We start from the raw sequence: 26,790 nt of genomic DNA on the forward strand, positions 1-26,790 counted from the left end.
AGGCAGAGACAGAAAAGGAATTGGTATTCAATGCTGAAGTTACAAGTTCAAACAGTCTATTTCAATGAGAAAATCTCTCCAAAAGCAAGGCTGAGGGGAAAAAGTCCTGCCAATAGAGGGAAATAAGGAGCCCCTAAAACACCCACACGGGGTGTGGGGATGTCCCTTGGTGATCCTGCCCAGCCCTAAATCCTTTAGCCTCAACAACATCCCATGGTCATGGATTCCAGGCTTTAAGCTAAGTACTTTTTAAAGTCCCTTTTCTTCACAGGCTCTTTTTGTTTCTTTTTAACAACCTAAAATCCAATGGCTTGGACTGCTCTTGCCCTGACTCTTGAATTAGGAGACAAAACCATCGCTCCCCTCTCATCATCTTCCTGCCACTTCCAAGTTAATCTCTTCAACAAGCTTTTATTCCAGTAACGCTTTTTTCAAATAAAACCTGTTGCTGTACCTTTGTCACCTTTGTGGTGACACCACACCTGTCAGGTAAGAGCTAGAAGTGACCTCCTTTCTGGACATGAGGGTCCAGATCTCTGCTGCATTCAGGAACAGCACCTTGGCTGAACTACTCACAATTCTTCTGTGCTATTCCTCAGCTTGCTCAAGAATCACTTGGTTGTAGAGAAATTATTGCTCCTGAATCAAATCTCAGCTCATTTTTCGTGGTAGACGCTGGGTTAACACGATGCCAGGCAACCAGTGACTTGGGAACCTCAGGACACAGGGACTCTGTGCCAAATTCCCCTGGCAGGCTGGGGAGGGCAGAGCCAACAGCATAACAATACAATTGTAACCCTTTGCATCCCCTGCTCTGCCCCCCATCTAAGGCTTGGCCCTCTTCACTAATTACAAATGAGCAGCTGCAGATTAGCAGAATCCACCGGAAAATCCAACCTTGAAGGTTTCACAGCTGGTCCTGAGCGCTGCGTGTTCCCCGAGCCTGTTTTCCAGGCTGGATTTGAATAGCAGCTCACAATTCCCCAGGAATCACTGTCCCAGCACTGTCCCAGCTCAGTTCCAGGAGAATTCAATTGCAGGAGCAGCCTCAGCCGCAAAGTTTGGACTTGCAGCGCTCTGAGCTAATGACTGAGGCAAAGTGAGTTAATGGCAGCACAACAGGCTCTGTATTTAATGTACAGTAGCTCCTCTTGGATTACAGCATGGAAACAGCTCCTGGACACAGGAATGATCCCACCCCAGCCCTGAGCAAGCAGGCAGGGAGCTCACACGCAGCCTGGACAAAGGGATCCTGGGAATATCCTGGGATATCCTGGAAAACAGCAGCACCAAAACCCATGGCTAAAATCACCGTTCAGCGAATGCTCCTTCTTGGTGCTGCAATGCAGAACCTTTGGTGGCTACAAGCCAAATTCTCACTTTTCAACTAAATATTAGCTGGGCTACCACAATTAAAATTACAATTTGGAAGCTGCAAAACCACCTACAGCTCCAGGAGATTCCTACTTTTCACCGTCTCAAAGAAAAAAATACTCTCTGCTCAAAATTATTCTATTTTGTTTTAGTAAGCACAAGCTGGTTTTCAAAGGAAAAGTTTTGTTTACTCCCCAAAAAATGCTTATGAAATGAAACAAAACATGCATCTACAGCAGTGGTTTGGGGTTTTTTGTTTCAGAACTCCCTTTTCAACAACTTAGTGTTGCATTTACTGGGGGAGTGGGGCTGTCAAGTGCCCACTGATGAACAAACTTACTGAAATTCCCAAGCAAAATAAATTTTCCATTTTACACAACAGTGCTTATTTCACTCATCCTCACTTTAAATGAAGAGTCACAGCCCTAAATATTGTTGAACTGGTAGTTTTTCTGCCAAAAAAAACACCACCACCACCAACATCATAAACAAACAAAAACCCAATCCTAACAAAAAGCATTAACACAGAAAAACCCAACAAAAATCTTCCCTAAAGGCTTTTGGAAGAAGGGACCAAAAAACTGGGCAGTGGGATCAACTTGTCTCCAGGAACAAGCACAGCAGGCAGACCTTCCCTCAAGACACCTAAAATTACTGAGTTATCTCAGCAATCTCAGCAGACCACACCCCAGGCCTTTCTGTAGGCAAATAATTCCCTCTTCCTAAATTAGAACTACTCTTCCGGGCAGGGAACTACTTACAATCCACTCCCTAAAAATCCTCTCCTCAATTCATCCACCTTCAACTCATACAGTCTCTGGAAAAAATGAAAAACACCTGAAGCTTCTACTTCCACGTCAGATATTATTTCTTCTGAGCCCAGCTGGAAATGTCCCAGCACCGTGCAGGACAGCACCATGAAAGCTCTGCCCTCGTGAAAATACAGCAGCACTTGTGAGTCCCTCCTATTCACACATAAATAGCAAATCCTACAGATACCTGACTCCTCTTGTCAGACAATTGTAAGATTACTTATAGGGCATTCATCAATTTCACATTATTAAGTAATTTAGTTGAGAACATCACTTAAAAACTAATTTTCTATGGAACAGTTGTCGTTGTTATTATAATTAGTAGTCATTCTTGTTTTGCTGTTAGACACTGTCTGAAGGGCAATCAAAACTGCCTGTGTGTGAAGATAATCATATTTCACTGAAGTCCACGAGCTCAAACATTCCAGACACTCCAGACAAGTTCAGAGATGCATCTCTCAAGTCAAATATAAGGGCCCAAAATCACACAGAAGGATTTCTGACCAAGCTTGAAAAAGAACTTAAAAATATATACTACAAACAAATCCAGCTCTCCAAACAGCTTTGCCATGCCTGGACTCCACTTTGTCTTAGAAATCAGCATTATTTTACCAACCCTGAGTCCATGAGCAGTGGGGGAGATGCCAGTGCAATTCCAGTGCTTGAAATCCAGCAATTCCCGTGGGTGAGCCCAGAGCAGACCCAGGCACTGGGAGGCATGCCCACCACCCTCCCTCCCTGCCAACACAGGCATCCCAGCTACTTCCAGGTGTGTTTTAGCAAAATCAGACACGATCCCAACCTCCAGTGAATTTCTCCAATCCTTAAAAAGCAGCCATGGTTTTCCTGCTGCTCCCCAGTGAATCAGAGCCCGCATGCAGTGCTTACCAAGCATCATGTGCTGGGGTGGCTGTCACCAAACCCACGCACATCCCAGCGTCCCAGCCCTGCTCAGAGCAGCTCCGAGGGATCCAAAGCCCTCTGTTCCCAGCGTTTTGTGCTGCAGAACCTTCACCCGAGGCTGTTCTGCTCGCTGGCACCGAGAGGGGGGAATTCACACCCGTCCCACAGCAACAGGCGGCCTCTGCCAGCTGCTGCAGGAAAAGGGAAAAAAGGGGCCCAGCGAAGGGGACAGCTCTGCCTGCACTCACTTCCAGCCTGCAGAGCCTTCAGGAACTCTTGCCAAAAGCATTACTGTACCTCCAAGGGAAGAAATCACAGACGGTTCACACTCCCTTCCGCAGAACCGGAGCTCTGGCTTGAAATGGTTGTCCACACAAAGAACAAGCACCCCCTTTTCTTCACACAAACACAATGCAGAGCATTGCTTAAGAGCAAACTTTCATTTCTGCAACCTAATTCCAATATGATTTGAGTATTTTCAGCATCTTTATAATACTTGGTTTCCAACATCTTTTACTGTCTTTATTCACTAAGTCTGAAAGAAGGCAGCTGCTTTTGTTAAAGGCTACTTAAGGATTTGTAACCCACTGATACAGAATATCTGCTCCACGTGATGAGTATCATCTCCTGCAAAAGGATCTACTTGCACACATTAACTCTGTTACTGTGAGGTGGGAAAACTAGAATTTAAGGTGGTATTTCAAAATACAATGATGTATTTCCAGAGGGAAAAATCCCTAAGAGTTCCTTACTTAGAATTTTTTAAGCAATACAAATTCACTAAACAAACAAACAAACAAAAACCCTAACAAAACCTGAAAGTAGCAGCAATTTGCTCTGTTGGCCGATTATCTGAAGTATTCATAACATGATAAAATACTCCCAGCAGCCCAATGCCCTCTTGAATGACTGTCATCTGCATACATAACCCCTTCCCATCCCACTTTATCAGCTTTGTGCTTCCCGGTTCCTTTGAGTAGCCTTTTCCTTTTCTGGCTCAGTACTCCATCCCAAAAAGCCAGCTTGCAGAGATCCTTGTTTTTGCAGGAATCACTCCTGCCACAGAACCTGGGCATCAGATATGCTTTCCTGAGAAAGATAACGAATACCCAGCCTCAAAGGAAAGACTTTTAAGTCTAAACCATTGAAAAAACACTAAAAAGAAATAGGATAATCTCACATATAAACAAACACAAGTCAGACTTTCTGTATTTATCCTCACCAAAACAGGATTTTCAGAGCTAAACCTTGGACCAGATAGTTACTTGCAAATGGAATCAAGCAGGAGAAGAGATTTCACAGTAAAAGAAATCAATAAGCTGTGAAATGCATGAAGGAGTGTCCCATTACAGCCTGCACCAAGCACAAACATTCAGATACAGATGGATTTCCCTTCCTGAAGCAGTAATATTCACAAGTATGAAAGAATGCAAGAGAACCGCATGATGTAAGACCTCAGTCCAGAGCCAAACCAACAGAACTGCAATCTAAATCTAATGTACAGTAAAATCAATTAACACAATCTCAGATCCTACTCATTTTTCTCACAGGATTCTTTTTTAATGTTTGGCCATCTTTGCTCCAACACTTACAGGATTGTTTTAAAAGACAGCAGTGGTTGCTTTGTAACAGCAAAACTCAGGGATTTATTAAATTAAAAGTTCTGTCACTGCTGGAACACGTGTGCAGATACAATGCAGAAACAATGACAAAGTTACCTTGCTGCAATAGGTGCAGACTGCAGGTTACCTGCAATTCAACTTTTTTTAAAAAGGGGGGATAAATGACTCACTAATCTCTCTGCTCTGCACTGCTGCTGCTTTGCTCAGCTCCAAACATATTCCAACTCCAAACCTACTCCAACCCGTATGTTTAGGTGTTCTTTTGCATGGCACACCTGATGGCTCGTTCTAAATTTTCATCATTTTTTGAAGAGCCTTTATGTGAGGCCATTCCTGAGACATAAATAACAAAATTTTAACTTATAATACATATACAGGAAAATTCTGAAATGGTAACTGATGTCATTAACTCTGCTGAGGTAGTTTTAATACAAATTAGCCTGTTAAGAAAATTTAAAAGATCATGAATGGCTCAAAAAGTGGAGCTAGAACAAGAGAAAGCTCCAGCATTTCAGTGTTACCACAACAGGAAGTGTCTAGGTATAAATGAATATTGCAGTAATCATAAAAAGTTTCCTAAAACGCACAGTCATTTCTGCAGAATAAACACAACCCCTTTTCACATCTTCGAAGTTGTGTTTAACTCTTACCAGGTGGGAACCAGCAGCTGAGCTCCCACCAGATCCAACTTACTTTTCAAGAATTGAGGGCAAAAAGTTTTCAGGCTCCCAACAATCCCATCAGTCCAAGAGGAGAAACTTTTTGATCATCTAAGCTGCAACAGGGCATCTCTGGCTTCCTTGTCCCAACTCCTGCCTAGGTACAGAGTAGTTCTTGGGAAGGAGACAGGACAAGGAACCAAGCCTGTGAGATTTATCCGATTCAGCCACCTCTCCATAACTCCTTCTTCGAAGAACAACAGTGGCTCCAGCTGCCTCTGGAAAATCCTGCACCACGCACCAGAAAAATGCTTAATGGAAGAACTATTTCTGCCAGCTGTGAAGAGCAAGGGACAGAAGACCTGAGTGTTTTGGGAGCTGAGAAAGGCCCTGCAGAGGATGTGGTCTGTCTCTGGGAGATGCTGCTACTGCACTTTGGAGAGCATTTTTTTGGATGCCAGTTTCAGCAAAACTGCAAAACTCAGACATATCAAAGTGTGCCAGAAACTCCATCCTACAGCTTACAGTGCAGCCCAGAACAAAGGTGTCCTTTCTAGCTCAAAAGTAAACTCTGCAGAAGCCACCACAGTTGCCTGGCTGGTTTGAGGTACCTGGGGCAGTCAAACAAAGCCGGAGAAGCAGAGGGAGCCTGTCCATGCTCACACCTGGGGAGCAAGGCAGGATACTGCAGGCACTGGGATGAAGAGGATGGGATCTAGAACAGCACATCACTGCTGGAAGGGAAACTAAAACTATCCCTGCACAAGTCTGAGCTTCTTCAAGTGCTTAAGGCACTTCGGATACTTGGAGGGGAGAACTTCCAGGAGAGCAAATGATAAAAACATGAGGTAAAAGAGACACTCCAAATTTCTAACAAGCAGGAAGGAAAACCTGAGTGTAGGGAAAGAGCAAGGAGGCTTCCATGGAAACAGCTCCAAGGTCAGAGGGCTCAGAGGGACAGATTCTGTAAAGGGATTCATTTGTACCCACTGCAGTGCCCATCCAAATGCCTCTGGCACACATTTCCTCCTGCATTCTACCCATCCATCAGAGGGGTCATGTGCAGCTTTTGTAATTCCTTTTGAAGTCAAACTTGGCATGTGCAATGAGCCTTTTATACCCAGTCACTGGAAAATACTGTAAAAACTATTTATGATCACCCAGAGAACACCAGTGTCAGGGGAAAGGCTACACATCAAATGCAGCAGTGGGTCATGTCCCAGGGCACCAGGATCAGCCACGTGCACTCAGCACTGCCAGGGCACTTCAGTCTGTCCTGCAGGCTCTGGGAAAACTCACTGGTGTCAAACTCAATGGTGAAACCTGGCAGGACTGTTAAAGGAAATAAAAAATGCCAGTTATGTTCTCTTAGAGGATTCACTAGGTTGGTCCTTACAATATTTTCTACTTTTTTTTATTTGGGAAAAAATACTTTTGATCATCACTCAATGCCTGTCATGGAACTGTTTTTGTAAAAGTGGATACCAGCTTAAATCAATCCATGAACCCCAAATTCTCACAAGTCTGTGGGATTTTACTTAGTTCCACCACCTAAAAGACTGCATCAGGTTGAATTTTACAGCAGAGGAGCAGATTAATAATTTTCTTCAAATAGATGATAGGGGAAGTAAAACACATCAACAACATGAGCATGGCCAGTTTATTTGGTAAGAGCTTTAACAACTCAAGCCAGCCTCTGAAAATAAGGTCACAGCGCTGGAATTAACTGTGCCAAATTGTCAGGAGAAAATGGGACTACACAGCCTTCCCTGCCAGCTTCAGTGGGTCCAATGAGAAAGAGGGAAAAGGGCCTGGGATCCTTAAAGCTTACAAATTATGGTCTCTATCCATCAGATACACACTGTAGCATTAGCTGATGTGAAGCAGGAAAAGCTGAGAAACTACAATAATTCACTTCCAGACATTTCAAAAATTCTCACAAAAACCCAGGCTCTTTAGGCCTTTAGACCAAGAGCAGTGTTTAAACAACCTGTTTTAAGAAATTAGACTTTTTTCACAAGCTGTTTTAAAGAAGGGATAAACATTTCATTAAAAGTTTATTGATACTGTTTGTAATTGCTAATAAAATCCGAATTACTGAAAACTCTAGAAGCACTATAAATACAGTAACAGCTTCACTATATATTATACAGCTATTCAGACCAATACAGTAAAATATTTCCTTGAAAAGCTGGTAACCAAATGGACCCCAGCAGCAGCAGCAGCTGAGTGTTTAGAGGGCATTTCTGCAGCTCAGGCACCCCAGTTACGTCCCCCGCCCAACTCTGCAATCAACAGTCTCCTCTCACAGCAGCTTCTGGTTTAAGGGAGACTTAATTAAAAAAGCAAATCACAAGCAAAAGTGTTTGGGGATTACACTGCCTTTTGAAGGTAATGGTTTGTGAATTGTGACAGTTACTGATTAAAAACGTGACAAAGGTTTATGAAGCATCATTTGGGCAGGAGAACATCAGTCATGTCAGCAGTGTCACTCACGTCCACACAGCTCACTGGGACCCACCCACATGGGATCCACCCACACCTAATAACACCACAGTGGTGGGTTCAATCCGTATGGGCCTTTCACTAAAGAGCTGGACTTGATGATCCTTGTGGGTCCTTTCCAACTTGGAATATTCTGTGACCCACCCACACTGGGACTCATCCACACGGGGTCCATCCACAGAGGGACCAATCCACCTGGGGTTCATCCACACCAGGATCCACCCATCACACGGGGATCCACCCACACTGGGATCCATCTCCACAGCATTCCCTCTGGGGAAGGCAATCCCATCACTGGGATCAAACCCTGCAGCCCCCAATGGCAGCAAAGCCCTTTTATTCCCCTCCTCTTTCTTTGGGGATAAACCTTAAACCAACCCAGCCGCAGCCCTGCACAGCCCAGACTCAGGACATCCCACAACCCCCAGCCCAGCACCGCTGCCCTGTCCCTCAAGGATTCCCTGGGATTCCTCAGCTTCTTCCCCTAGATCACTATTTGGGAATTCCATCAGTCTGCCAGCACCTGGCAATGCTGCAGCAAGGAGTTAAACCTGCCAGACTGCGCCTGCCATCCCACAACACCAGCACCACCAGCCTGGGGAACAAAACTACTGATCCAACCAGAAATTAATGTAGGGTTTTATTCCAAACCTTACCCTCACACAGTCATTGTCTATAGCAACCGTGTCCATAACAGTCTCATTCTCAAGAGCACAACTTTCTAGTAAAAAGCACATCTGTCAAACTGCAGGAAACATCTGGGAAAATGGTTAAATAGAAAGAAGTGAGATTAAACCTTTGTTTCCATGGGGTGGGATATACATCTAGAGTATGTTTGCAAAGGTTACTGGTTCTTTTCTTGCCTCTTGCTGAGATCTCAGGCTTTTGGATTGGTGCTAAATTTCACCCCATGTTGATACAGGATGATTCACACAATGTAAAATTTTGCTTTTACCCTGGAGTAAAAATCCAACACCAGGGCTCGAGGGATTCCCCATTCATTTAAGAGTTGGACTCAGTGATCCTTGTGGTCCTTTCCAACTCAGAATATTCTGTGATTCTGTGGTTCCCATTCCATCCCTGAGTGCACAGGACCCCGGATGCCTTCCCCAAGTGGGTGATCAAACCCCTCTGTGCAACACTTACACGGCTTTTCCTCTCAAGAGGCAGCTTGGAGCCTTGCCCCATCATGGAAGGGTCATGCTCCTCCACAAAAGATGGAAAATGAAAGTGGAAAACATGGTATCAAAGCAGGGATCTAGAGCTGGCTAACAAACCCCTTCTGTCTGCAAGTGGAGCAGACACCTGAGCTAACATTGCCTGGTTTTTCAAGTACCTCAACACATACCCAAATTTTGACAGATAGGTCTTTTTGTGAAGTACTGATAAGCTATCAATCAAATTGCTTTTAGCCCTGAAACTGTTCCTAACAAACCTTTCACATGTGCTTCAACTGAAAGGGACTGGAGTGCTTTCTGAAATTCCCCCTTGGCTAAGAACTGCAAAACTCTGTGTTAAATATTAACTCAGATATGGTGGCTCTTTCAAGTCTGTCTCTGAAGGTTCAATTTAACGTACATTTCTTGAAAACAATTTAAGAATAATTTTGTGCAGTGTGTGATCTACATTAATAAATAAGAAAATATGTCTGATGCACTCCATCATTCAAGCAATGCATACAAGAAAAGAAAAAAAATAAATTAGGAAAAGCAGTTTGAAACCTGCTCTGTGACCCTTTATCCACTTAATCAACAAGAGCCACATTGCCTCAGTTCCACTGAGGAGTTCAGCTCCAACAGGACTGCTTTGAGAGCCCCAGGTGAACCCTAAAATCCTTCAAGGGCACATCTGTGCCAAGGACTGGGTGAAAACGCTTCACTCAGCGGATGAGAGACACTTTGGGTGTTCTGAACTGTGTGCTGGGGTTTTTTCCCATCTCCAATTTGTTACAATAAAATGACAGTGAGAACATATTTCTCAACACCACATGAAGTTTGGAACCCAAAGAGCAGCAGTTGCAGCACAGAGCTTCTCTGACAACTCCCACGCTACCTCTGAGAGCCAGTTCTGCATCTTTTCAAGCCCTGCTGGAGCCAGGTTCCTCCACAACTGGGACATGATTTTCTTTCAATACTTCAGATCTTACTCAAAATTTCTCCCTTTGAGCAACTCTAAGCTTGATGAAGAAGCAGTTGAGCCTGCTCAGAGCAGGAGGTTGCATGAAATGGTCTAACCTGAATTATTCCACGGTCTTCAAATACAGGTAACTTTCAGGACACACATTTTTTAAAGGATGCCCCAGTAGTTTCTATCACAGTGTCATTAAAATGAGCAAACACCACTGGATATTCATGGTAAAAAACTTGTGGTGTAGGGCAGCTTCAGGAGTGTTTTGGGTGGGATTGACATCATTCTTCCGTGTAACAAAAGTGAAGACACAGCCCAGAATTTGAAGAGTCTGAAACTACACATCATTTTGCACAATACATGTTAAAGTAACTTATTTGTGTGCAGACCTTTTATTACAAGAAAAAGCCGAATTATGTATCACACAAACCAAGAGACAACTATCCCCCAGACTTAACAGCTGGGAACATTTTGCTGTAGGAAGATTTTTACATAGAAATTAATTGCCACTGCAATCCTAATGCCACCAAACCCAATGGGAACGAGGGGAAAATTCTCCATGCAAAAGCCCGCTCAACAAACCCCAAACGCCAACTTGCAGGCTGACGTACTCCACGCAAGGGAACAGAAATAATGGTCCCCGGATGAATTCCAAAGGACATTTCTTTGGAAGGGCCGGGCGGGCGGCAGCGCTGTGCCCGCTGGCCCGGCTGGGGACTCTCAGGGCGGCCGGGACAAGGCGGCCTTTGTGTGCCCGGGGCCTCGGAACGCGGAGAGGGGAGGGAGAGAGGGAGGAGAGAGACGCCAGGGAGGGAGGGAACACGGGATGGAGGGAGGGCGGAAACCAGCGACAGAACACGGGAGGGAAGGAGGGAGGCGAAGAAGCCGGGAGGAGAGAGGGAGCAGGGAAGAGGGAAGGAGGGAGGGAGCCCGGGAGGAGAGAGGCAGGGAAGGCGAAAGGGAGGGAGGAGAGCAGGAGAGAGACAGGGAAGGAAAGGGGGAGGGAGAGGGGGAAGGAGGCAGCCCGGGGAGGAGGGAGAAGGGGAAGGAGGGAGAAGGGGAAGGAGGCAGCCCGGGAAGGAGGCAGCCCGGGAAGGAGGCAGCCCGGGAAGGAGGCAGCCCGGGAAGGAGGCAGCCCGGGAAGGAGGCAGCCCGGGAAGGAGGCAGAACGGGAAGGAGGCAGCCCGGGAAGGAGGCAGCCCGGGAAGGAGGCAGCCCGGGAAGGAGGCAGCCCGGGAAGGAGGCAGCCCGGGAAGGAGGCAGCGGCGGCCCCGTGCCCGGCAGCGCTGCCCCGCTGCCCCCAGCGCTCCCCGGAGGGCTCAGGACGGCGCCACCCGCCCCTGCAGTACACAGAATTTTCATGTCATCCTAGTTCCCAATCACTCCGCTGTAAATCGCGGTGGTTGTAGTGAATTCACGGGAAAACAAAGCCGTGTTTCAAGCCGAGCCTCAAAACAAGCTCCCTTCTCCTCCACAGAGCACCACGCAGCCAAAAGCACCTCTTACTTCAGCAAGATTTAACTTCAGGGAATGCATTTCAAGTAAAGCACCTGAGGGACACACCAGAAAGTGTGAAATTCAAATAAAGGAATTCCATATTACCAATAGTCCATGTTGCTAGGTTTAAATTTGGAAGTGCTTGTTCTTCCCAACTGAGTATGGGTGTTCACAACTTCTATCACCACAAAAATACAGAAGCATATTATATAAGAAAGGGAGGCAATGTCACATGCTGGTTTTTTTAAAAATTAATCCACAAGCTCTAAAGTGTATTTTATTATCCTAACGCTGAGAATTCTCTCCTTTGAAAAATCACCTTTGACAAATTGTTCTTTGCACAGAAATTCCATTACACATTTGAGGATCCTGCTAGGCTTGCCAGGGCATTTGATTCACTCTGCTCCAGAGACTGCACTCCAATAGTTGTGTTTTTCCACGATAAAAGTAAACATACTCAAGTACAGCTCACAAATGATACTTCAGGGAATTACACCTGAGCAGGGAATGTCTCAAAGCGCTCCCTTTCCAAACAAAAGGCTGACGTAACTGGATTTCTAATAACACATCCAAAGCCTTTAAATGGATTCATTCCCACTGAAGCACAGTGGGGAGCTGCTACCTCAGAGTTAAGATCAAATTGCTAACGAAAGGTTCTACCATTTATAATGAACCAAACACACAATTCTAGGCCGACTTAATCACTTTCCAACCACGAGATGCTGGTGTTAAGTGGATGAATACACAACTGCTTCCCACAACACACTTCTCATCTCCCAACCAAAATTCTTAGGACAGATGCACAGGGTTTAAGTAACCAATTTCTACTATTAAACCAGAACACCAGAATCTGAAAAAGAGGGAAAATATGACAAACAGTCAAAAAATAACTTCATTGGAGGCAGTGGCAGGGAAGTGAGAGTTAAATTCTGAGAATGTTTACGAACTTTCCTGATATATCTGAAATACAGATAATCAGCTATTTCAGATGAATCACAAACATTTGAGATTTTGTAATATTCTGCTGAAAGCATATTTTTGTATGGCCAGATCAAATTTACAAAATAAAGTAGTAAAAGAGATGGCTCATGGATGCTATTTAGATTATAATTCATCTTCAGCAGATGGTTTGATTGAAACAGATTAAGTCACATGAACCCTGGACAGAAAACCAGTGCTTTTTATTACAAGAAGATGCCTGTTTCATATACAAAATCACAGAAAGAATCTATTGAGCAAAACCATAAAAATGTGTGACACTGGAAAATATTAGACAGCTCTAACATATAGCTAAGGGAGCACATGAAATAACTGCCTGCATCTTTTAGTTTTGAACCTTGGTTGCACATGAGTCTGTTGGTTCAGACTTCATTATTTTTATGGCCTCCGCTGTATAAAGTGTTATAATGTACATAACTGCCAGCTGTGTTTTATTTCATCACTAGAAAATGAGCCTGAAAAAAAAATAAAAATCACACTTTTCCCCCATAAAATTACATAACATTTCAAAAATGCCATAAATCTCCTCGGCTGTGTCATGCATGTGCACCCCAGAAACACAGTGCCTGGCTCCTTCCAAGCACTCCTGGCCCCAGAGGAAAGCTATAAATAGTTAATTTTTTCGGCGAGAGGAGGAGGTATGTTGTAAATGAGAAGTGAGCTTTTGTTGTTTTGCATTACTTCAGCGCTGGATTCCCGATTTGTAACAAATTCCAAGGCTGCAGACTGCGGGCCCAGGCTGTGAGTAAGGCGGTGGTGATTTATGGGAGGATAAACCCCTCTGTCCACATCCCATGACTGCACAGCGCAGCGTGGAATGCGCGGAATGCCGGGGCTGCGGGAGCTGAGGCAGCAGGGACAGGAGCACGGCGCTGCTCCATCGCTTCCTCCAGGCAGGAACGACAGGAATTCTCCCGGCAGTGCCAGCCAGGCTCGCATTCCCAGGAATGAGCGCACGGTAAGAATGGCATTTGCTGATTGCCCAACACATGCACCTCGCTCATCAACGCCTTACCTGGCCGGCACATTCCACATCTGACTGTCAGAGCCGCGCAATCCCGGCAGGAATGTTTAGCAACAACTGCCGCTTGCCCAGTTGTCAAGGCAGCCCAGGGAGCAGCTGGCTCAGAGCTCCTGGCCTCAGAAAAATGCAAAGCACTTGTGTTCCTCCTCCTCCTGCTGCTGCTGCTGCCTCCCCACCCCCAGCCACAGAGAGCCTCAGGATCGGGGGAAGTGAAAGCAGCGCTTTACAAAGAACGAGGCAACAATACTCCAGAAATCGCAAGGTGAATACGTATGGTTTGCTATAAATAGTTAAGCTGAGCTAATTCCTGTTACTTCACGCTGTACGAAAACAAAAGAAAGCAAGAAAACCCATCTAATCGCGGCGGCTCTTGTGCGGATCTCCCACACAAGCTGGAACAAAGGGAAAAGCCGAGCGCAAAGTTTGAGCCAGGACGCGATTTTAGCGCACGGCGCTCAGTTCCGTGCGGGCACAGACGCGAACAGACACTTACAGATGCGGGTTGAACATCCGACTCATTTTCGAGACGTGGTCGTTTTCACAGTCCAGCTCCTCGTCCCCTTGGTCCATGCTGAGCTTCCTCTTGCTGGGGCTGATGGGCGGGGGGCCCGTGCGGTGGTTGCTGAGCGCGGGGGACACGGGCAGGGGCTGCATTCGGGGCTCGCCTCTCAGCGCCGCTTCACCTGCCCGGGGAGACACACAGCGAGTCACCACCACGGGGACAACAGCGACAACCCCCCGCCTCGGCAGCGCGCAGGAAAACCCCCCGAAATTCCCCCAGAAAAGGTCCCGAACCGCACGTGTGTGAGGCGGCTGTGGGATGAACGAGGCATCGCAACCCGCACTTCGTGCTGGGACGAGCGGTGAGGAGAGGCAGCAGGAGACGGGGCAGCTCACCCCGGATGCTCCGGAGGGCTGAACTAACCCATCCTTGCGACAGCTTTTTCACTCAGATTCCCCCTCGCAGGCTGCAATCCCAGCGCTGGGCTGTGATTACCTCACTCTGCAAACCGTGACTATTCACAGGGAAATCAGCTTTGTTCCTCTTCTTATGGTCGCGGTTATAAATTCCAGGGCTACAGTTCACGTTAATGCCAAATATTCGAGATCTAAAACTGAATAAACGCTCAGATTCTCAGATGATTCCCTTTATAAAAGGCTGTCCAAAACAAGCTTGTCTGGTATATAACTATGCAAGGAAAAAAATTAGGGGGGAAATTGGAACATGCTGATGCAAGTTTTAAGTATGTCCTTAAATGTCTTTCTCTATACTTTAAAACTATGTTTGGAGCCACGAACAAAAGAGCCCAATTCTTCAGCAGAGGAATTGCAGAAATGCTAATTTCCAACGGGGTGGCAGACTGAGTAGATGGTAAGTTTTTATATAATCTAACACTTCCCAGAAAAAGCCATTCCCTGCATATGGGAGCTGTGTATAAATAATTCCTGCAATGACACAGTTGGCTGTGCTCAAACATATGGACAGATCGTTGCTAAGCAGGCATTAAAGCGTGGCCACAGCTTTTCCCGTTTCAGTTAAATGTCTCACTGCTCCTGCAGCCTGAAGCACAGTGCTGCACTTCACCACGGACAGACTTTACTGGAACTCACATCCTCACAGCCACAGGTCATTTTTAGACCTCACAGGGATTTAAAGATGTTTAAAAAGTGCTTTTGGGGCTCCATCAGGGGCTTGGAGAGGAGCTAAATTAACCAGGCTTACCTATTCTGGTAATATCCCTGAAATAGCTGCTTTTGCTAGAGTTTAAAATTTGTATTTTTCCTACACTGCCAGAAGCATTTTGTTTTCTACACAGCCATAATTTCCAGACCTAAAATTAGGCCCAAGTTAACTCCATCTAGAGCCCTGAGGTACCTGACAATGGAAATCTTTGTGTGCCACCACACATTTTCACATCATCACCAAGGCAGATGATTTATAAAATGCTGCCTTAATTCCACACACGACAAATAACATTTTGTTGGAAAAAGGAGGAGTGAGGAGAAAACCTCCTGAATGTTTACCAGTAAAAATAAACATTCTGCCAATTTAGTCAGCATAATATAAACTAGCAAATATACGCTGACCTATAATACACCACAAGCCATGATTTCTATTAAAGACTCTGGCACCAAATCTAAATAGGAACTTTCCATCTCAGCTCTAAATAGCAAAAACTGTGCCCTGCTGCAAATGCTCTGGGACAGACATCCACAGCTCTCCTGTTCCAACCAACCAAACATCAACTGAGAAGCCCCCACAACCACCCCAGTGCCACGAGAGAAGCTTTTATCAACACGACCTCTCATGGAAATTGTCTTCAGATCAGTAAATTTGTGCATTTTTCCTTCAGCCTTTGTATTTTGCCCATAGAAACCCCCACCTCCATAGTGTTCACATTCTAAATTTTCAAAGCAAACCACATCACACCAGTTCCTCTCAGTGAGGAATCTCCCTCACTTCTGTCTTTGAAAAGGAATAATTTAAGACCAGTGTCAGAAGATAAAGCTTTCAGCACCCGAGGCTGGAGATTGTGTCCTCCCACCCATGCACCATCACTCTTCTCCCTGCAGTATCTCCCAGCACTTCTGGGGACTCCAACCCAAAATTCCACAACAGCAGTTACAAATTCCATGTAGGCACCTGACTCCTACTGACTCCTGAGCAACTCCTGACAGGAACAATTTAAATACCCATGTAAAGCTAACTTGGGTGTTTACAAAACCCCAAAAATCTCTGGACATTGTTCAATTCAGTGAATTAGAAACTTGCCCTTTTTCCCCAAACAGAACCTGATACTATACAATTACCAAAATGGGACTTTTTTATTTCAAAATTTAAAAATTCATTTCTTCTATGTATGGTAACAACAGCATTTATATATTAACATCCAGACTGAGTATAAAATCTGATAAAAATGCTATTGTATGCTGGAAGAATGTTTTAAAGGAACTTAGCAAAGAAAGGGAGGGCTTCTAATTAAAGCCTATCCAATTTGGTAATGAATTTTGCTGATTATGCAGGGAACACCAAGACCTTCAGCTAAACACACCAGGATCTGACCAGCACCACTGGGCCAGCTGGCCAAAATTAATCAAATTAACCAAACTTTGAACAGGTGGGAGCAGTGAGAGTCTCTTAAAGGGCAGACAGGACAGTTCAATTTGTAGAGCCCATCCTGCCCACTCCGGGCAGGAGAACAGTGCCAAACCAGAGTCCAGACAACAGGGGAAATTGAGAGGAAAAATCTCTTTATGTTGTTCAGAGGGATAAAATGCATATTCCACTACTGGTTTTGCACAGGACCGTGAGTTCTCATGGATCCTGCACATTTGATTAGGGCTAAAACTGCTCCTCATTTCAATAGAATTCCTTCCCCACTACTCTCCTCCTTACCAAACGTGAATTTGAAGCAGAGAGAGAGAAACCACAGAGGAGACTGTGGCCCCAAATGCTGTTTTAGGGACTAGATTTGTCTCCCCCAGCTGACCACACTCCATGGAAACCAGACTCGCATCACACAGCTGGCAAGACAACACTCTGATAAAACAACTGTGTTTTATAAATTCCCCAACTCCAAACTCCAGGCTTCAAAATTCATTACTGTGACGGCTTGTGTCTGCCCTGCAACTGAGAGCAGAGATAGCAAACACATTTATTGTGCCTCTCATAATGCTCCTCTTTGTTTCAGTCAGCAGCTGGTGGAAGGCACTCCAGATCTGCTGCTTTCAGATACTTCTACTCACAACTATTCATACTAGCCCTCTTTCCCCCCCCCCCCCTCTTTTTTTATTAAAACTGTTGGGCAACATGATAAAGCACAGACAAGCTAAACAAAGATAACACCGTGACGTAGTGTCTGCCTATAGAGCAGCTCTGCTCTCGCTTGACACCAGCCCATGCAGTCAGCAGGAATGTGCTTTACTTTAACCGCTTCGGAGCCTCAGCTGAAAGTGCTCTGAACCAACACATGCAAACGCAATGTCTGTCAGGCCAGCAGGGCTCTTCCCAGCCCCGCACAGCACCGGGACAGCTCTCTGTAAAAAACAGGGCATGTCCAGCTCTGTTTGCCTTTCTCCGGTCAGCGGGAGCCGCGGCCCCACCGGAACGTCCGCACAAGGCAAACACCACAACAGCAAAAGGCGTGTTTTTACAAGTGTGCACTCGACAGAGAGACACCAGAGGAGCCTGAGATATGTCTGAGAGCTCCAGGAGTCACCAAAGACTGGAAAAAAAAATATACACCACTCTGGCAGCAAGCTTCCTTCCTGTGACCCAGCGACTCGGTATGGGCTGCACGGAGCCGGGGCTGCCATATCCTATCCCCCTCCCAATTTCCTCTCCCCCGCTGGCTGCCTTTAATGCAGAAGGTCTGAGCATTAATTACAACCCAGAAATGAAAGGCTTTGTCTTGCCAGCTGAAGATTGACACGATGCAGACCTTAGACAGGTTAGAATAAAAACTCCTCAAAAGAAAATCCCGGCACTGCCCTCGCCCGTTTTACTTTTCTGTTCTGCATCTGACACATGGATTTATCCACAAGAGTGAATTCCTGACAAGTTTATTAACTTTTAGAAAAAAACCCCAAACATTTAAAATTCCTCAGTTGTGGTGTTTGTCATGAGGGTCCTCACCTTTAAGGTCTTGGATTGAATTACCATGACCTCAGGCCATTCTATTGATTAAAAACATGGGCAAGAGCATTTAACAGACTTTAATTAATGGGCATCACACCTTTAATTACCTTTTCCAATACCTGCAGACAAACTCTCATTAGTGAAAGGAGCTGCCTCATGTTCTTAAGGCCAAATTCCCAGGAATGAATAGTACATGAAGATCTTCAAGGGCAGTTTTTTTCTATTGATTCAAGATCAAAATTTACTTTCATGGCATATGCTGCAGAGCCTAGTTCTTCACAAAAGCAACATAGATGTGAAAAGGATACTATAAAATAAAATTTATTTTATTTTTTATCCCTATATTCTAAAAATCATTAGGAGATTAAATAACAAATAGATTGGAATGAATTTATAAACTATTGCATGTTTTATTCCACTATGGCAAAGACAGAAGCCAGTCTGTGCCAAGATAAATTGGGATAAATGGCATAAAAATTTCAATTCATGCACCAAAAAAAAGAAATAATCACATGATTTGAGATATCAAATACCAAGCAGGGAAGTCACCACAAATTACTCAATTCAACAAGTCATCAAAACAAGTTATCAACACAGAACTGCCATGCAGCACCAGAGTCCCTGTGCAGATGTTGCCAGCTGCCTGCTCTGGGTGTTCTTTCACCTCACGCTGTATGGTGGGAGAGGACTGACAGCCCTGGCACTGGGAAATTCCCCAGCAATCAGAGCTGTGTGAAACAGGCTGCAGGCAACCTTAAAACTGTGCAGTTCAAGGCAGATTTGCTTCACTTGCTTGACCAAAGACAACGAATTAATCCATTCATTCTCCCCAGGAGGAAACCTTTGGTCACCATGAAAGGCATCTCAAGAAGAATTACAAATTATATTACTTATATCATTGCTGAGCACTTCTGCAACCCCCACTCAGACAAACAAACAAAATCCCTTTCCCAAAAACCAGCATTCTGCACCACTACTTTATTTCTGGGTTGCTTCTACAGAAGATCTGATTTAAGATGAGCTTAAATAAGACTTAATTCTGGGAAGCAGTGTATCAAACCCTGTAAACAGAGTCACAGTAGTCTGTATTTCCTTTAGAGTACATTAAACAGGCCTATCTGGAGAGCATAATAAAACAGCAAACTGCAGAACAACAAAAAATTAAGTATTAATGGCAACAGCCTGATGAAAAAACGCTGCTATGAAATCAGATCTTGAAAATATTCTCTATTATAATTGATAGATTTCTTTCAGCAGCCAACTTACTGATTCCTTTATCTGACACATATTTTACTGGCTTTCTGCTATGATAATAAAAAACTAATTTAGGAAACCAGAAAGTCACATATACATGTGGAGAAAAATTGGCAAAAGCCTCCTCTTCTCCTCCGTTTACAAAACACATGAAAAGCACTTACTCCTGGAACCAAGCTCTGGCTACCACTGTGCAGAGATCTGCACGCCAGAAAACCCATGGCCAAAACCAAAATACAGTGATTAAAGTGACTGCTCTGTGCTGGCTCCTCCAGCTACCCCTGCCTGCCAAGGAGGGACACGTTATGCTCCACACTGCAGGCAGGGACATAAAATAGTGACCTCTGCATTCAATCACCTCCACCCACTTTCCTCATCTTTCCTTCAAAAGCCTCACAAAGGAGCCAGAATTTGGTACAGCAGCATCACTGGCAGCCTGCAGCAGGCTCACTTGAGGATCCTGCCAAAAATATACTGTTAATCAAAATTAGAGATGATTTCTACTTAATAGGTCTTGAAAATGCTGTATTGTGTACCAAAAACGACAGTGCAACAGGCAGAAAATGGCAAACTGGCCTCCCCCGAGCCAACATCACCCTATTTGTTCCTTCAAAGGTAGTGTGAAAAACAAACTACTCATCTTAAATTCTCTCTCATCACGCTGTAAAAGCACAGCTGTACAAAATACCATTGCTACATCAACTGCCTTGGCTGGGGAACTGCTTCAGTTCCACAAACTATTTCACACGTACATAAGATTAACAAAAAGTCTTTGCTGAACGCTTCAATAATGGCTGAAAAATTCCCTCTGCTCTGCTAAGCAGGTAGCAGCTGAGGGAGTCTCCTTGGTAAGGAGGCAAGGATTGATGGCATGGGAAGAAGGAGGGCAGCAGATCTGCCACAGGGAAAGCAGGATGGAATAAATTCTAATGCTGTGGTCTGGCAGAGCTGCTTAAGATTTCCTCTGTCAAACTGCAGCTTTCACACCTCAGCAGTGTGACTGTGAGGCTGTGTTCAGTGCCAGCCCAGCAATGAACTCAGGCTTGGGTCTAACTTAAGAGCATGAGATTACCTCATAAATTTGCAGCTCTCACTTGAAGATAATGTCCCATTTAGGTAGCTCTTACAAAACTCTGAAAGAAGTGTTCTTTTCTTCTGCTTAGAGTACCTGTACTCGTGCAAACTGTGGCTGAAACAAGATTGTAAATATCTGGCAGGCAAGATTTGGATGTAATCAATGCTAAACTACACTGATCTCCAGATAAATAACACCAGGGTTGTTTACAATACTTGTTAACATCAATGTCAGAAAAGGATTTCTCCGTGTTCCAGACACAGGATGGGTTTGTGCTCAAGGAGCTGGGTTCCTCCCTAGGAGCACTCCTTTGAGCCTTTGTGCCAGTTCTCCCAGGAAAAACCTGCATCAACCATCTCAAGTCAGCTAAGAGGGACTAAAAATTAGCACAATTATCATTTTGTGTTGGCTCAGAGAAGAACCAAGCTCTGGGCTAAGCCCACCTACCGAGTTCAGCCAAGGGCAGCAGTTTGGGCATCCCAAACACAGGAGGGGAGAATGGAAGACAAAGGGAGAAGGATCAGCTACATTTCCTGCAGAAAACAGTAAATTCCATACTCTTTTATGCTTAGCAAACAGGACACTCCTCTCTACTGGGCACCAAAAGACACGTGTGATAATGTGATATTATTGAAAATGTAAAAACATTATCAATAAAAAAAATTTAGTGAATGAAATATAATTAAGGCAACATGTTGAAGATGTTGTTTCCCAGACCAAAGGTGGTTTCAGAGCTAGGTGCTCTTTTTTTTGTCACCCAGTCTGAGAGTCTTAAATGACTTTGTTACATAAAAGATGACAAAGCTAAACTGATCAAAGACCAGCCTGTCTTTTAGCTGAAACAATCAAAGCCAGACCTGCCATCTATTTCAAAAGTAAATCAAAGTCACAGCAAGGTCACAACAGAAAGAATTCTTAGATTGGGGGCTAAGGCAGTATTTCAGTGCACTAAATCCTACCTTAGAGCAGTATTTTCATGGGATGGCAAAGAGAGACAGACTCCATTTGTGAAAGCTCAGATTTGAATAATTCCCCCTAAAGAGAAAATATTTACGACCCTCCCTCTGTTTGTTTGTTTTTTTGATATTATTTCTATTAGTGGATACTCAGGTTTAAAACAACCCCCTCTGCTCTGATGGCTGATATTCCATGGATATGATCCTGTAACACAAATTCTGGGTATTCAGCGTCCCTTGTGGATATGAACATAGTCAGGATGCTCTACAGCAACCATGCTCCAAACATTAATTCTGAGATGTTCACTTGCAATGGGGTCATAGTAAAAGTAAATCCAATAAATCATGCACTCTTTCCTTCGTAAGGATTTGAAGCAAAAGGTGCAACAGAAAGGTAAAAAGAATATTCCACTTACTTCAACTGGAGCCTATTCTTAGCAATACTACAAGCTTTTATTACAGTTTAAAATAAACATGCTCTGAACACCTTTTCTCACATTATTCGCCTTTGGTACATGTGGAAAAATTTGGAACACCAAGAAAATGAGCTTTCTAAAAGAGCTGTGAAATCTGATATTGCGCTTTTCCAGCAATGTTTCTTTTAGTCCCATTTTATTTTTCCCCATATTCCCTACCTGGAAGGTAAAATGGCCCTCAAGAGAGGATAGAAATGCTTTAAAATATGAACAGAAAAGCAGATGTATTTAAAATGTTAGCAAAAGACATGCACAGGTGGGTGCTGCCTTTGGGATGGATCTGGAATAATGCAGGGTCACTCTGCTGGCTCCAAGTCCTCAGTGCCCACTCCCTGAGGGGATCCCTGGGAGTTGCATCCAAGTGACCAAATTCTCTTCCTAAACCACAGTGAAATGAGAAAAAAAAATCACATTTGGCCCCATGAACACAGGAGAAAGTTGGATTTCCATTTGGTTTTGCTACCTGATGGCAGCCTCACAGGCTCCCGTGTGAGGGACACGGAGCCCCTTTGGCCACGCTGGACAGAACAGCCAAGATTTTAATCCACTGAGCAGCAGAACAATTCCAACCCATCTCCCACAAAGAATCCATTGTGGAGAACAAAATCCCTTTGTCCTTCAGAACGGGCTCCAAAATCCCTTCTGCAGAGGGAAGCGAGGGAGCAGTGACAACTGTGCAGGGCACTCGAGCACTGGGAATCCTCAGCAAACCACAGCAGCCATTCAGAGGGAAACAAGATCGTCTTTTGACCATGCTCTGGCCATGGAAAATGAGCAGGACGTGCCAGTTCCTCATGTGCAGGGCTTTGCTGAGGCTGAGAGAGGGCCCAGCCTCTGCCTCAGATGGTAAAATAGAGCAAATTGAGCTCAGCACAAGCCCTGCAGGGTGGATAATAAAGATCCTTCAGCCCTCTGGATTTGTGTTATTCTGAGACACACCTCAACACTCGCTCAGATGCTGCTCTCATGCAGCATTTTAATAACCAAGAACTTGCAAAGGCTTCTAGAGGAGTGCAGAGAACAGAGCAGCTCGTGAGATACAGAGGAAAGGATTCCATGTAACTTCTCCAGGGTTATGGGTGCTGGTATAAGAAACATAAAATCTAAAATATCACCCTTGTTCCTGTCAGGACTGTCTTCCAAAACAAACAGGCACACACCACCACTAAGAAAAAGATGTTAATTCTGTGCCTCTGACATAGCAGTTTTTAATCTTGGGTTCATGACACACAACTACATTAAATTTACTGGGGGAAAAAAAAAAAAAAAAAGGCTATGAAGAGATGTACAGAAAAAATTTAGGGAACCAGAGAGCACAAAAGCTTGAAAACTGTTGCTGCACTAGAAGATTCAGCTGTGAAAAAGCTGGTAGCAGAAAATTCATTCCTGCCCAGAAGGACTGAAGGTGGTGGATGTGAATTCAAACACCCTCACCCAGCCCAGCAGCAGCGCTGGGATTGCTGGAGGCTGTCGCAGGGATAAAAGGGAGCCAGTCCCGTGGTGCCAGGGGATGGATGGCAGCACTGTCCAGCTCAGAGCCCGGCTGTTTATTTCATAAGCACGAGGGTGGTTTGTGGGGCCAAGCTGCAGGGTCACTCCAAATCAGTGTTCTCTCCAAGGGGAAGCTAGGGCAGGGCAGATAGAGGGAGGGATTGTGTTTGCTACCAAGAAATTACATGCTGCTGAGCAGCCTTTCTCACAGTTTTCTGGGCACTGAGGACAGGTTTTCCAGAACTCTTGGAAAAGCAAGAACAAGCAGAGGTTCTTATTTTTGAAGTTATCTTGACAGCCATGGGGTTGGAAGGGGTGAGCAGTGCCAAAGTTACACTCTGCAGCTCAAAGACCTGTAATTAGGGCTGTGTCTTCCTGCCCTATACCTACCAGTCCTTAGCCAAATCTCCCTTTTGACAACAACTCCAGGCTCCTTCTTGATGTATTTCAGAGAAAGAGAAGCAACTCACTCCTGACAGAACCCAGAAAAGAGAGGGAAGTGCAGATGGGTTGGTAAAACAGAGGTAACAAAAAAATGTCAGCTGTGTGTTTGTGACTCACCACTCACATCACCCGATCCCCACAGGAGCCAAACCTCTCACTGCATTACTGGGATACCATTCCCCAGTGAAATACCTGTTAAATCCTTCCCTGTCTCACTTGAAAAACGTTTCTGCACATCTCTACCCCCTTATCACATGTTAAAGATGTGCCACCCCATAATTAAGCAGGGGCTGTATTAACTGTGAAGCCTTTAATGGAACCAAACAGCAGTGCTGGGGGCAGTGAGACACTGCATTATTAATTAAAAGGTTTGGAAGCACTGCTTGAGGTCATAAATGGGCTCAGCCTGGCTTGCACTGCACAAGCACAGCTGGACTGCTGTTTCATTAAGTCTCGGATCCCAACTCATCCTCCAAAGAGAATATAAAAATAAACTGCCAGCATCCTGGGCACATTCCTTTTCTACAACTCAACAGGCTCTGATCTAAAGGAACAGACCTGGGGAGGTCCTGTGGCTCAGACAGGGGAGCTTCAAATTCTTCCCAGCATTGTCTGTAAGGGCTCATTCCTTTCATCAGCTAAACAAACTCAACTGCATCCACTGAAGGAGATTCCATCACCTCAGTTTGGGTGGGGTCCACTACAAAGGGGCCAAAGTCACAATATTTTGGTCCAAAAGCTCCTCTTTCCCCTCCATGACTGCTGAGCACAAAGCAAGGATCAAGTCCATACAGCAGCAGTCCAAGTCTCATTGTTTGGTCTGCTTAGCTGATTAATTGCGTACTTTATTTGCACATCTCAAACAGGTAAAAGTAATTTTCTTTAGTAAGAGGTCACCATAAGGTTTAGCAGCTATGGCAAAATATTCCAACTGAGGCACTTGGAATGCTGCTGTCAGCTTTATCCCAGCTTTCTGTGAATTCAACCACTTACAGCTCTTAATTCCCCACTGTAAATAAGGATAACTTTCACTGTTTATTTCACAGGAGTGGCTAAAAGTTGAATTAACTGAGCTTCTGTGAGAGCAAGGATTCTGCAAAGAGGATTCAAAATATATGCAAATGTGAGTATTACAGTGTTTGTTGTCATACTTGTTTCTAAATGCACCAATTGAGAAACACTTGAACTCAAATGGGGTAGTGTTCAATTTACTGTACTGCAAAGAAAAACTCAGAACTCAGCTGTTAAGGCAAGTATAATGTACCTCAAAGCAGTAAAAATCTTAGATACTTGGACTTCTGAGGGTTTTTAAAGAAAGATAACTTAATTTTTAAATTTTTTTTTTTGTGATGAGCTGAGTTAAATACACGGATTATGTAACATCACAGAGAGAAGCATTTTCAAAGATACAGAACCCAGCCAAGGCTCTGTAAACATCCTTGCAAAATGCTGGAATGCCCTACTTTTGCCACCCTTGGCAAATAGCTCAGTGTGATGCCTAGAGAGGGACAAGAGCAGAGTGCTCACCTCTGGAGCTGCAGCCTGGGTTTGGAGTGTGCAGCAGGAAAAGTGTGCACGTCAGCATTCCCCCAGCCGGCCCGAGAAGATTTAATTCACGCCAACCACAGAGGGGCTGCGAGAGCTCCGAGATGCCACAGCAGGAAAACTGCAGGGTGGGGGTTAAACAAGCACCAATGCACACCAGATGTCTGGGGAGGACATCTAAAAAAGATCCGGAGCAGGAGGAAGAATATTAAAAAAAAAAAAAAATCAATCCCCTTCAATGCCATAAATATTTCTACTAAATCCAAGGAACTGGCTGAGTTCAAACTTGTCCTATATGAATCATACAGCACTTCCCTCACCCCATCTTCATTTCATGTGTTCTGGATAAAAGCTCCACAAAGGAGGTGCCACAGTTGTGTCAACTTCTTTTTCTGTATGGTAAGAGCACTTTTTGTCGAGCTGCTTTACAAGATGTTGCTTTCCAAAGAATATAAACACAACAACTAAACAGTCCTATTTTTCTTGGCTAGCTCTTGTGCGGCATTTACTGATCTTCCTAGATCATTTAGATTCATAGAAATAGTTTCCTTTTGCCTGGACAACATTAATTTTCGTTATAGGGCCATTTAATTACAATTAGCAGAGTATCACAGAGAAAACAGCCCCCATGTTGTAATCTGGAGCCAAGAAACCATAATCTTCTGCTCTGAAAGTGTCCAAACCTGCTATTGTCACAAATATCTTAATTTACTTTCAGAAGTGAGACCTACTGAACATTAGCAATTAAATAACATTAATTGGAAGTCTCAATACCATCTCTAAAGTGCAACCACAGCGTGTTGATATCATTTGTAAAAGAAGTAAATCCCCACTCATTCCCAAAAGAACAGCAGCTACTCAAAAAGATCCATTAGGCAGCTTTGGGTTTCACTCTTCTCATGCAAAAGATGTCTGGGCACTTTGTAGGTTGTACAAAAGCTATTGCCAATCTGCTGGTCTGGGGTTTTGAGTTAAAACAAAATATAAAAAACGTTCCAAATTGGCTTATATTCCCATACAGCAGTGCCATTCCTACCCTGGGCAAAAAAAGAGAAGTAGGATTATTTACTAAATCTCTCTCACATCTAACTACAACCCATATTTAAAAGCAAAAAAACCCCCTATTTCTGCATGCTGAGAAATAAATATTAAGCCTCACAAAGCAGGAAAGTGCAGTGCTGGGAGGTTTCCATGGCTGCCCTGTCAAACGGGTTTCCAGGAAAAACTACTGCTTTTTAAACACAACCGGTTCCAAACTTTTCCTGGGAGAGCAAATATATTTCCTGGAACCTGCTAGCAACGTTTGGAAGAATAGGAGGAAAGTTATACACTACAATGCCTGGTTCTCACAGCTGACAGGGAACACTCCAAACTGACGAGGAGTGAAA

General features: G+C 44.4%; 1 protein-coding gene across 3 annotated transcripts in view; it reads right to left on the reverse strand.

Moving 5' to 3' along the window:
- Nucleotides 1-26,790, reverse strand: part of VGLL4 (vestigial like family member 4) — a 73,419-nt gene that overhangs the window by 8,890 nt on the left and 37,739 nt on the right. For all 3 annotated transcript variants that reach the window (XM_048315928.1, XM_048315927.1, XM_048315929.1), the window contains one exon: nt 14,016-14,205. In XM_048315928.1, the coding sequence (XP_048171885.1) occupies nt 14,016-14,205 (190 nt within the window). The remainder of the gene's footprint in view (nt 1-14,015; nt 14,206-26,790) is intronic.

This window comes from Corvus hawaiiensis, chromosome 11 (genome assembly GCF_020740725.1).
Source record: "Corvus hawaiiensis isolate bCorHaw1 chromosome 11, bCorHaw1.pri.cur, whole genome shotgun sequence".
In the NCBI taxonomy this organism is placed as follows: domain Eukaryota; kingdom Metazoa; phylum Chordata; class Aves; order Passeriformes; family Corvidae; genus Corvus; species Corvus hawaiiensis.